This window comes from Oncorhynchus mykiss, chromosome 9 (assembly GCF_013265735.2).
Source record: "Oncorhynchus mykiss isolate Arlee chromosome 9, USDA_OmykA_1.1, whole genome shotgun sequence".
In the NCBI taxonomy this organism is placed as follows: Eukaryota; Metazoa; Chordata; class Actinopteri; order Salmoniformes; family Salmonidae; genus Oncorhynchus; species Oncorhynchus mykiss.
Window position 1 is genome coordinate 19,768,313 of NC_048573.1, and position 13,333 is coordinate 19,781,645.

Genomic DNA, 13,333 nt, shown 5'->3' on the forward strand with positions numbered 1-13,333 from the left:
CACCAGCTACCTAACTTCATATTAGCCAGCTATCTTGATGTATTTATCATTGTAAAAAAATAACTAAAAATGCATTTGTAGGTAGCTAGCTAACAGCCACGGAGGAGGGTGAAAGGATAACGTTAGCAGCCCCAACTGTCAAAAAGAGAGAGTAAGCTATTCTGTATAGGGCAGGTACTTTCGTGTAGTTCCAGTCCATAGAAGTGAAGACAGCGATAAGAGTAACATAATATTCAGTGCTGTCTAATTTGAGTATAATGAAGTCTGTTTCTTGTGATGTTTTTTTTGTCCACACATACAGAAAGCTGTGAAAGCCTGTCTGCAGATGAAGAGGTCCCAATGAAGAGGAATGGTTCTCAGTCCTGTTCTTGGGGACTCAAATGGGTGCATTTTTGTTTTTGCCATAGCACTACACAGCTGATTCAAATTATCAACTCATCCAGTTTCAAATGGTATTTATGTATTCATTTTTGATGCAATCCTTGATATTGTCTTGACTTGACTGTAACATAAATCTGAAGACTGTTATTTATCTACTCAACTAACTATATTTATTCATTACTCGGTTAAATTAATCATGTAAAAATTAACTCATTAGGATCTGGGGCACCAGGAGAGCGGATCTTTAAAGAGTTACCATCCCCGAATTCAACTAAAGGTCTTTACCTAATCACATCTATAAACAGTCAATATATTAATCATAACCTTGTAGCATATCATCCTTATGAACAGTCGTAACCTCCTTGCATCTGCAAAAACCAGAACCTTACTTATGATTCAGTACTACACAAATTGGTTTAATTATTTATTTACTAGCTAATTAAATGGTAACACAGAATAAACATACACACTTAATTAATTAAAAACAGGTCCCTAGCGGACTGACAACAATATGGCTGCTCTTTACAAAATACATGTACCACAGCTAAGGGCTGTATCTAGGCACTCTGTGTTGCATCATGCATAAGATCAGCCCTTAGCCATGGTTTATTGACCATATAACTCACATCCTCGGGCCTCATTGCTTAATTTATATACATTGCTATCTGCTGTCTGGGAGAACAGTCATAGCAGATAAAAAGTTGTCAATCATCACAATATATCCAGTAGGCTATGGAACCTTAGATTCAGCACAATAAAAAAAATCCCTTAGTTAGTAGGCTATTCTGAGGAAAATATAATGATGCAAACTGTATCTAATATTCCACACAGTATATTGGCTATTGCTTTTCAATCTCCTTATTGCACTGCGCATTTGATTAAAGCTTAAATAGAAAGCATTTTCTGCATGTCACTAATGAACACCATCGCCATTTATGAAGTCCATTGAAGAGAGAGCTTACTACAGCGCCCTCTAACGGTCTCTCATATCGAACTCAAATGTCGACGGAGGGTGGTGCTGATGCGAGAAAGATACAGAAAGCGTCGACCTAGAGGGATGTGAATATCTAAACCTGACCAGGATCACGTTTATCGCCGCAGTCTCTGTGGCGCAATGGAATAGCGCGCTGGACTTCTAATCCAGAGGCTCCGGGTTCGAGTCCCGGCAGAGATGTGCCACTCTTGATGCTTCACGGCAGACCTGCGAAATTTTTATTACAGAAAATGAATGCTGTTCCATAATAAATTGCAGCCACCATTTCAATCAAAGCATCCTTCTAATAAGTATTCTAAATATAGGGCTGCACTTCACTACATCTCTATACACCATAACTTAAATATATATATATATATATATATATATATACTAATAATGATATAAATGTATCATCTGGCGTTTAATTAATATAAAAGAAACACTTATGTACATATTTTTATGCTTCATTTTATTTGTTCTTTACGTGATAGAACTGTATGTTCGACCACTAATTTAGCATTACAATATCAAAGGAAATTCTTGCTAGGCCTATATTATAAAAAATATATTTTTTAAATCCCATGATACTATTGACAGATTTATTTAACCGCACAAACAATCCATCCCTAGCCTATATATTTTTTTCCTGAAGTAAATCATCTCTGAGTAATCGTAGAAAATGAACCACTTATTTAGGAAAAATATATCAATACCAGTCTACTGAATGAGCAGTCTTCTGCTCGGTCTTCTGAACCATGCAGCGGCTTTTGCTCTTGCAATAACGGATCAAACAAGGTAACACTGTAATGATGGCAATGCCTGGAATCATAATTATAGCGGTAAATGTTTCAGTGAACAAATTAGTGTAGCTGAATTTGTTGTTTTTATGAGGTGCATCCGTGTGAAGGTATTTTAATAGTTGCTCCAGTTGTTTGGGGAGTAGTTCAGGAGTCAGTGCACTTGAGGGCGCTCCAACACTGGTCTATACTTTAAAGCAACGCGAGGGATGGGAACATGAGAGCAATAGCCCAATAGACCACTACACAGACTCAGCAGTGACAGTGAACTCCACATCTGTATAGCCTTCATCATTAAATTGAGGGAAAGGAAGCAACATATGCTGTCACTTTTGGGGCAGAACGTGGTTGTGTCACGCAGAATGAATGCAGAATGATTTGCTTTACAGTATGATTCAACTAGTCACGTCCATAACCATGACACGTCATTAGATCTACAACCTATTGCTCCATCTCTCTTACAAATAAAAATACAGAGATAATGATGATTCAAAATTCAACAAACACGGACAATGTATTTTAGTTGTTTTCTGGTGACAAAGAAATGCACATCTAATAGCGGTAACATCTAACGCGAGATTCAGACTAGAAAGAGGAGGGGAGTGTGCTGTGGCGCTGACGAGAGAGAGAGAGAGAGTGGGGGGGGGGGGGGGGGAGAGAGAGGGAGAGGGAGAGAGAGAGAGAGAGAGAGAGAGAGAGAGAGAGAGAGAGAGAGAGAGGAATGCGTCGCTAATGAGTAAACGGACCATCGCCCGAGCACGAAAGAGCGGACAACGGAAAGGGGGAAAGGAGGAAAAACGGAGAAATGTTGTAAACCGCAACAAAAAAAAGCAGTAAGGGGAGGTGGAGAACGAAGAAAACCGTCATATATTAATTGGAAGGATTACAATTACCCTATACTGGTGAATAGAATCCAACTAGGATTTTTAATGCTGCCCTCACGGAGAATTGAGCTAACGGACTTACTGGTCTTCTGAACCATGCAGCGGCTTTTGCTCCTGAGTTTGGCGTTGAGTTTTCACCGTGGTAAGATTAGGGTTTTCCCTGTTACCTTCCCTAATCAATGACACACTGTTTCATGTTGTCGAACAATACCAAGGCTTTCAAACTTGATGAGGGGAAAAGTTATTCTAGTTTCGCTTCAGATGTGTGTGTGTGAATGTGTGCGTGCGTGTGTGCGCGCGCGTGAGAGAGAGAGAAAGAGAGAGAGAGGTAGATGCTCAATTGTTCAGAGTGTATGGCGATGAGTTTCTCATTACATGCGCCGCAGTGTGTGGTAGGCTATTTCATGGGGTGCGTGTGTCTAACATGATCATGGCCTGATTGGTGCAAGAACCTAGTATCCACAATATGACCTTAGTCCTGTGCATTCGGTAGCCTATAGCCTTTTATTCAAATAGGATGTTAGACAGAAAGGATGTGATTTGAATGACAGTGCACGTCTAAAGTGACCAAATGTGCTCGATATTGGAATGTGGGAACGGCTTGCTTCAATCATTCAAACGTTGCTTGCCATATTTTATTGGTGCCTGTGATATGTATAGCCTAATAACACACACGCACGCACGCACGCACACACACACACACACACACATACCACGGACACTGGAGACGAGGTATGGCCAACATAGCTGCAACTATAATACCCCTAATGTCGTCTAGATATCATATCTGAGTAATGACAGGTAGGCTATTGTTATAACGTAGTTGCTAGGAGACAATTGCTCAAGGGTAAAGTGATTTCTCAGGCTACCTGTTAGATGACATCTTCCTCGTGCTCACGCGCACGGCACAAGGCAACCCTCCCTTTTCATTGTCTACCTTGTGCGTGTGACAGTAAGAGAGTGTGTGTGCTGTGGATGTGCAGGCACGCGCAGGTACTGACCATCCGACCACTTTATCATATTGTAGGTAGGGGGCGTGTTTGAAAAGTCTATAGGATGATGTCATCCATGTGTCTCTTTTTAGATTGCTATAGGCCAGAGCTACTCCTTTGTCCTTCTCTCAACATCCATACACAATATTAGGCTACTAGTTATTAACTACAAACTCAATGTTAGTATTGTATTACTTTTTCACTGCCTAATCCAACTCACAAATGACCTATGTTGTGGCTGCTGTAAACAGTATTCCTTATGAATAGTCATTACACACATACATCACATTCACACATGGAATGAAGCTGATACACAAACCCACGCACACACAAACTAACACACACAATCGCATATGTAACAGTATAGCTTCCGTCCCTCTCCTCGCCCCTCGCCCCTACCTGGGCTCGAACCATGAACCCTCTGCACACATCGACAACAGCCACCCTCGAAGCATCGTTACCCATCCCTTCACAAAAGCCACGGCCCTTGTGGAGCAAGGGGAACAACTACTTCAAGGTCTCAGAGCGAGTGACGGTGACTGACGTCACCGATTGAAACGCTATTAGCGCGCACCCCGCAAACTAGCTAGCCATTTCACATCGGTTACACACACACTAACACATGCACATACACACGCATGCACGCACACACACACAATCATACCAATTCCAGTTGTTTTTTTGCAGTGATGTTTCTCCTGGACTCATTGCCACATGCTGAATGCATGATGTGTCCAGTTTTCTCTCTCATAAATCCATCAGTGCACATACACTACATTACCAAAAGTATGTGGATACCTGCCTGTCGAACATTCCCATCCCAAAATCATTGGCATTAATATGGAGTTGGTCCCCCCTTTGCTGTTATAACATCCTCCACTCTTCTAGGAAGGCTTTCCACTAGATGTTGGAACATTGCTGTGGGGACTTGCTTCCATTCAGCCACAAGAGCATTAGTGGGGTCGGGCACTGATGTTGGGCGTTTACGCTTGGCTCGCAGTTGGTGGTCCAATTCATCCCAAAGGTGTTCGATGGGGTTCAGGTCAGGACTCTGTGCAGGCCAGTCAATTTTTTCCACACCAATCTCAACAAAGCATTTCTGTATGGACCTCACTTTGTGCACGGGGGAATTGTCATCAAGTGTTAAGATTTCCCATCACTGGAACTAAGGGGCCTAGCCCAAACCATGAAAAACAGCTCCAGACCATTATTCCTCCTCCACCAAACTTTACAGTTGGCACTATGCATTGGGATGATGTGTGTTCTCCTGTCATCCACCAAACCCAGATTCGTCCATCGAACTGCCAGATGGTAAAGTGTGACTGTCTCTCCAGAGAATGCATTTCCTCTGCTCCAGAGTCCAATGGTGGCGGGCTTTGCACCACTCCAGCCAACACTTAGCATTGCACATCAAATCAAATCAAATGTATTTATGTAGCCTTTCTTACATCAGCTGATATCTCAAAGTGTTGTACAGAAACACAGCCTAAACCCCCAAACAGCAAGCAATGCAGGTGTAGAAGCACGGTGGCTAGGAAAAACTCCCTAGAAAGGCCGAAACCTAGGAAGAAACCTAGAGAGGAACCAGGCTATGAGGGGTGGCCAGTCAGTCCTCTTCTGGCTGTGCCGGGTGGAGATTATAACAGAACATGGCCAAGATGTTCAAATGTTCATAAATTACCAGCATGGTCCAATAATAATAATCACAGTAGTTGTCGAGGGTGCAGCAAGTCAGCACCTCAGGAGTAAATGTCAGTTGGCTTTTCATAGCCGATCATTAAGAGTATCTCTACCGCTCCTGCTGTCTCTAGAGAGTTGAAAACAGCAGGTCTGGGACAGGTAGCACTTCCGGTGAACATGTCAGGGTTCCATCGCCAGTGATCTTAGGCTTGTGTGTGGCTGCTCGGCCATGGAAATCTATTTCATGAAGCTCCCGACGAACAGTTATTGTGCTGATGTTGCTTCCAGCGGCAGTTTGGGATCCGGTAGTGAGTGTTGCCAAAGACGATTCTGTTCCCGTTCTGTGAGCTTGTATGGCCTACCACTTCGCAGCTGAGCCGTTTTTGCTCCTAGACGTTTCCACTTCACAATAACAGCACTTACAGTTGATCGGGGCAGCTCTAACAGGGCAGAAATTTGACAAACTGTCTTATTGAACGGTGGCATCCTATGACGGTGCCACGTTGAAAGTCACTGAGCTGTTCAGCACTGAGCTGTTCAGTAAGGCCTTTCTACTGCCAATGTTTGTCTATGGACATTGCATGGCTGTGTGCTCTATTTTATACACACTGTCAGCAACGGGTGTGGCTGAGATAGCCGAATAGACTCATTTGAAGGGGTGTCCTTATACTTTTGTACATATAGTGTAAGTGGCTCTGCTACAAGCCACGCACACACACACGCACACACACACACACACACACACACACACACACACACACACACACGCACACTATGTAACATAGCATACATGTCTCTATGTTATGTTTGTGGCATGGCTGTAAACTGTCTCACACACTGTGCTCATTATGCCAAAGTGCAATGTCACCATTTCATCATGTATTTGTAGGCCATACTCTTTGAACTGCCAGTCCAATACACTGTTCTCAAAACACTTGAAGATACAAGCTATTATGTTGTTTTTATTTTATGTTTCCAGTTTTCGTAACCGACATTTCACATGGTTTGAAGGTAAATGAATGTGCTGTTAACCATTCAACTACAAAGACTCTTTATAATTCATGAAAATGCTATTGTTGTTAGTAGACCTACACCTCCCAATCTTGCGACACTGCAACTTGCTGTTGCTACTGTTCCTACCTAGACTGCTTGAAGTGCTGGCTATAACAAAGGCCTCAGTGCAGGTGCAACGTTTGTCCATTTGTCAGGCTCTGTCCTTGTGAACAATGCCACAACTACTGACACATACTGACACACACACACACGCACACACACACTACTGACCAAAGAAACCAACCCTTATCAGTTATATATCCCATTTGAATGTTTTTGCAAATTTTGTTAAAAAATAAATAAAATGGAACATGTAGCTCATGCAACTGTGTAGTTCGAATCACATGTAGATCTATTCATAATGTGGATCTATTCATAATGTGGATCTATTCATAATGTGGATCTATTCATAGTGTGGATCTATTCATAATGTGGATCTATTCATAGTGTAGATCTATTCATAATGTGGATCTATTCATAATGTGGATCTATTCATAATGTGGATCTATTCATAGTGTGGATCTATTCATAATGTGGATCTATTCATAATGTGGATCTATTCATAATGTGGATCTATTCATAATGTGGATCTGTTCATAATGTGGATCTATTCATAATGTGGATCTATTCATAATGTGGATCTATTCATAATGTGGATCTGTTCATAATGTGGATCTATTCATAATGTAGATCTATTCATAATGTGGATCTATTCATAATGTGGACATATTCATAATATGGATCTATTCATAGTGTGGATCTATTCATAATGTGGATCTATTCATAATGTGGATCTATTCATAATGTGGACATATTCATAATATGGATCTATTCATAGTGTGCATCTATTCATAATGTAGATCTATTCATAGTGTGGATCTATTCATAGTGTGCATCTATTCATAATGTAGATCTATTCATAGTGTGGATCTATTCATAATGTGGACATATTCATAATATGGATCTATTCATAGTGTGGATCTATTCATAATGTGGATCTATTCATAATGTGGATCTATTCATAATGTGGACATATTCATAATATGGATCTATTCATAGTGTGCATCTATTCATAATGTAGATCTATTCATAGTGTGGATCTATTCATAGTGTGCATCTATTCATAATGTAGATCTATTCATAGTGTGGATCTATTCATAATGTGGACATATTCATAATATGGATCTATTCATAGTGTAGATCTATTCATAATGTGGATCTATTCATAGTGTAGATCTATTCATAATGTGGATCTATTCATAATGTGGATCTATTCATAATGTGGACATATTCATAATATGGATCTATTCATAGTGTAGATCTGTTCATAATGTGGATCTATTCATAATGTGGATCTATTCATAATATGGATCTATTCATAGTGTGAATCTATTCATAATGTGGATCTATTCATAGTGTGCATCTATTCATAATGTAGATCTATTCATAGTGTGCATCTATTCATAATGTGGACATATTCATAATATGGATCTATTCATAGTGTAGATCTGTTCATAATGTGGATCTATTCATAATGTGGATCTATTCATAATGTGGATCTATTCATAGTGTGCATCTATTCATAATGTGGACATATTCATAATATGGATCTATTCATAGTGTAGATCTGTTCATAATGTGGATCTATTCATAATGTGGATCTATTCATAATGTGGATCTATTCATAGTGTGGATCTATTCATAATGTAGATCTATTCATAATGTGGATCTATTCATAATGTGGACATATTCATAATATGGATATATTCATAGTGTGGATCTATTCATAATGTGGATTTATTCATAGTGTGGATCTATTCATAATGTGGATCTATTCATAGTGTGGATCTATTCATATTGTGGATCTATTCATAGTGTGGATCTATTCATAATGTGGATCTATTCATAGTGTGGATCTATTCATATTGTGGATCTATTCATAGTGTGGATCTATTCATAATGTGGATCTATTCATAGTGTGGATCTATTCATATTGTGGATCTATTCATAGTGTGGATCTATTCATAATGTGGACATATTCATAATATGAATCTATTCATAGTGTGGATCTATTCATAATGTGGACATATTCATAATATGGATCTATTCATAGTGTGGATCTATTCATAATGTGGATCTATTCATAGTGTGGATCTATTCATATTGTGGATCTATTCATAATGTGGATCTATTCATAATGTGGACATATTCATAATATGAATCTATTCATAGTGTGGATCTATTCATAATGTGGACATATTCATAATATGGATCTATTCATAATGTGGATCTACTCATAATGTGGATCTATTCATAGTGTGAATCTATTCATAATGTGGATCTATTCATAATGTGGATCTATTCATAATGTGGATCTATTCATAGTGTGGATCTATTCATAGTGTGGATCTATTCATAATGTGGACATATTCATAATATGGATCTATTCATAGTGTGGATCTACTCATAATGTGGATCTATTCATAGTGTGAATCTATTCATAATGTGGATCTACTCATAATGTGGATCTATTCATAGTGTGGATCTATTCATAGTGTGGATCTATTCATAGTGTGGATCTACTCATAATGTGGACCTGTTCATAATGTGGACTTGTTCATAATGTGGATCTATTCATAATGTGGACCTGTTCATAATGTGGATCTGTTCATAATGTGGATCTATTCATAGTGTGGACCTGTTCATAATGTGGATCTGTTCATAATGTGGATCTATTCATAGTGTGGACCTGTTCATAATGTAGATCTATTCATAATGTGGATTTGTTCATAATGTGGATCTGTTCATAGTGTGGACCTGTTCATAATGTAGATCTGTTCATAATGTGGATTCAGCTGTAAGGTTTTGAACCATACTCCCAATTCCAGAATGTAATCAAGGAATGCTTAACATTTTTGGCACATTAGTTATGGCTGTGCTACAATGTTACTTTCACTGTCAACACAATGTGACTTGATGCTTTAGTGCATGTTTGTTTGGTAAAACTATTTGTCATAATAGTATGACTGTATTAGTATGTTTGTTCTAGAAAAAAACAAAAGCTACAAATTAGATGAGGCTCATTGTCCACTTCATACTAATATATAAACTGATCTAAACCACTGTAACAAATTATATTACACATTGTGTAGCTCAACATTACAGCCAGCCATTCGGTTATGATAATTCAAAGTCATATAGCAGTAGGAGTTAAAGCCTCTACTACATTTATCATCTGTTTAAACTTGGCGAACAAATGGAGTTCCGAAAACATTCTCCTAATATGTTCTCTGTTCCCACAAAGCGAGACAGAGCAAGAGAGAAAGAAAGTGATAGAAACAGAAAGAGAACGAGAGAGAAAGAGCCAAGTTTATCACTTATGACTCAGCCTCTTTGCCATGTTTTCAAACTGTGTCTACATTATGCCCGAGCATATTTTGGGGGTGGGGGAAGGGTGACAAAAAGTTGTGGTTAGGGCGTGGGGGGGAGGGGGGTCACTGGTAGTGGGGGTGGTCTGGTGGGCAGGTGGGTAAAGTCGAGGGGGCCAGAACAAGACCGATTATAGTTTTTTGGTGGGTGGCTGTAGTGGGGGATGGGGGGAGGAAAAGAAAGAAAGCGCGAGAGAGAAAGAGGAGGGGTGGACCAGGGGGAGAGAAAGGGACGATTACTCAAGCCTGACTGGCTCCTCTGTGGGGACAGCTAGCCACATACACTCCACCCCCCCCCCCCCCCCCCCTCCCCCCCTCCCACACACACACACACCTCATTCACAGAGAATATGGAAGAGCGAGTTCAAAGGGCTATGCTCAGATCAGAATTCTTTAACCCACATCTGAGGCCTCTCCCTCCTTCCCTGAGCTCTGGGTCCTTGGAAGATGCCTCTGCACATGCCTTGGCTTAGACTAGAATTAATTGGCATTAATCGCTTTTGAAACTCCTCTTCATTTTTCTCCCTCCCTCCATTTTTCTGTCTCCCTTCTCTCCGTCCTTCCATTTCTCCTCTTCCTTCTTTCTGCTAGCTAAGCTCGATTCCCTTCTCTGTCTTTCTATCTGTCCCTTCATACTTTTAAAAATATTTTCCCCTCTCCCTCTATTTCCATTTACCCCTCAGCCTTTTTCTCTCATTCTTTCTTTCTTTCTTTCTTTCTTTCTTTCTTTCTTTCTTTCTTTCTTTCTCTCTCTCTCTCTCTCTCTCTCTCTCTCTCTCTCTCTCTTTCTCTCTCTCTCTCTCTCTCTCTCTCTCTCTCTCTCTCTCTCTCTCTCTCTCTCTCTCTCTCTCTCCCTCTCATTCTCTAATAAGTTCCAGATGTGGTTCTCACATTCCTTTAGTCAGTGGAGAGGAGAGGAAAGAAGAGGGGGAGGGGTCAGAAGAAGCACATGAATTAAAAGAGGGAGCACATGATGAAGGAAGAGTACAGAAACCCTGTACTGAAGACACACACACAGAGAGAGAGACACACACACACACACACACACACACGAGAGGGATTCAATGCTGTTGTGGGTCGTGTTTTTCTCCTAAAAAGTTTTAGACATTTCCCCTTCCCCCTCTTCGCCCACTGTCCCCCAATCCCCCTCCCTCCTTCCCTCCATCCCTCCATCCCTCCATCCCTCCCTCCCTCCTCCCCCTGTAGGAATGTGGCCGACGGGTGATGATGTCATTTCATTTCTCCCTCGCTGAGTTTCTCCTCGAGAAGGGGAGGGAGATTTGTGTCGCTCCATCCATCTCTCTCTCCCTCTCTACAATAACAACATTACAGCTAGCCAACTAACTAATAAGCTTATTGGCTGGTCTACACTGCTATCCGTACAGCCATTTAGCCTGCGGGGAAATAGTCAGGATAACCAGATAATGTTTTAGGGGGGAGAAGGATATGGTTACATACAGCTTATCCACATAAATTCCATACAGGCGCTCGTTGACGTGTAAACATTTCACTAGTAACTGTTAAACTATTGAGTTTACAGTAGACTTTCAATTGAGAATTCCTTCAATTTTGCAATGATACACACCTGTAGGTCGGCACTTTGCTATTAAGCCCCTTACATAGTGTGTTGCTATAGCCGTACACCTCCTCCTCGACAGCCTGCAGATGTTAGTGATCCAGGGGTGTGTGGCCTGGCCCATGAATATGTAACCTAACATCACTCCAGGGGTCAAGGCCCCAGCTTTTATTAGATTGTTTGTGACGGATGACATTGTAAGAAGCGACATACTAATACAATTAGATTGAACTGGATTGAATTAAAGTAGACCTTGAAGAGCATGAGTTATGGAAAGCACTGAACATAGAACCTCGGCTATTTGAATAGTTAAATCAGTGTTTCTCTTAAGTTGGGTAGGTCAAGGTATGGGCTGTTCGCGGTGATAGACTGAGGTCTGGCTGGATACAGCATATTGTTTGTTTATGTGGTAGGTCATAGGGTAGGCCACAACAAAACATAGTTTGGAAACCACTGTGGTGAAATATTGATTCATAACAGTATTGATTTTGCTACCTAATTCAGATTTTGAATTACAATATTCTAGAACAAGGATCTAGCTTAGTATAAAACAACCAAATTTGATATTTGTGGATTGCGTAGCCCTTGATCAGGGTTAGAAGCTGTCATTGGTAGTCCGTGGTAGTCACCCTTGGTTACCCTCAAGTATTCTTTTGTCACTCATTCACATGCTCGTTTCACAATGGAGGGCCGAGGCTGGCTTATTTTAAGGAGAAGGGTTGTGAAAAACCCAGGCGTATTCCTCTGGTCCCGTAATGTGTCAGACACTTTGAACATGAATTACCATATTACCCTACACTGATCACAAGGTGTTGCCATGGCCACTGGGTCTATCATTGTGTCAGTGGTCCTGACTGGCTGTAGCCATGGTAACAATGTCTGTAATGGTGGTTCAATACAAATAAAGCACTTGAGATGTGAAATATGGGTGATTAGCCCCAGAGAAGAGGACAGAGAGAAAAAACACACATACACACAGAGCGACAAATGGAGAGAGAGAGGAAATAATTATCTTCCCTCCATTTCCAAATAAATCTGTTTCTATGGCAACCATTTTACCAGGGTCTGCATGGATAGAGGGAGCGAGGAATAAAGAGAGGGAACAAGGGAAATAAATAAGATAGAAGGAGTGGTGGAGAGGTAGAGAGGGTAAATGTAAAGAGATGGAGAGATAGACTGAGGGAGGGAAGGCATGATTATTTCTTAGTATGTGCCACTGGACAGACAAAGGAAAGAAAGCAAGAGAACGGAAAGGAACCGGGGGTACATGGTGACAAAGGGACAGGGAAAGAGAGGGGTCTACGAGTGATAAAGGGGAGGATAAAGAGGTAAGATGAGACAGAAGGGAAAAATGGACACAATGCCTCTTTCTCTTTCTCCTTTTCTTCCCCTGTTCTTTCTCCACCTCAGGCCAGTCACCTTTGTGTATTGACTAACATGATGGCAGCATGGTCCCTCTTTCACTCTCTCTATCCTTTCTCTCTCTCTATCCCTTTTCTCCCTCTATCCTTTCTCTCTCTATCCTTTCACTCCCTCTATCCTTTCTCTCTCTCTCTCTATCCTTTT

General features: G+C 40.7%; 1 protein-coding gene and 1 non-coding gene across 3 annotated transcripts in view; both read left to right on the forward strand.

Moving 5' to 3' along the window:
- Positions 1-1,481: 1,481 nt before the first annotated feature.
- Positions 1,482-1,555, forward strand: trnar-ucu. Its single transcript has one exon. It is a non-coding gene; the product is annotated as a tRNA-Arg (tRNA).
- Positions 1,556-2,853: 1,298 nt separating this feature from the next.
- The window catches only part of LOC110531692 (kin of IRRE-like protein 1), a 35,677-nt gene continuing 25,197 nt past the window's right edge, over positions 2,854-13,333 (forward strand). Inside the window, exon 1 of one of the 2 annotated variants that reach the window (XM_036987525.1) lies at positions 2,854-3,180. In XM_036987525.1, coding sequence (XP_036843420.1) covers positions 3,135-3,180 — 46 coding nt within the window. In that variant the 5' untranslated portion in view covers positions 2,854-3,134. The remainder of the gene's footprint in view (positions 3,181-13,333) is intronic. The other variant, XM_036987526.1, reaches the window with a different exon arrangement.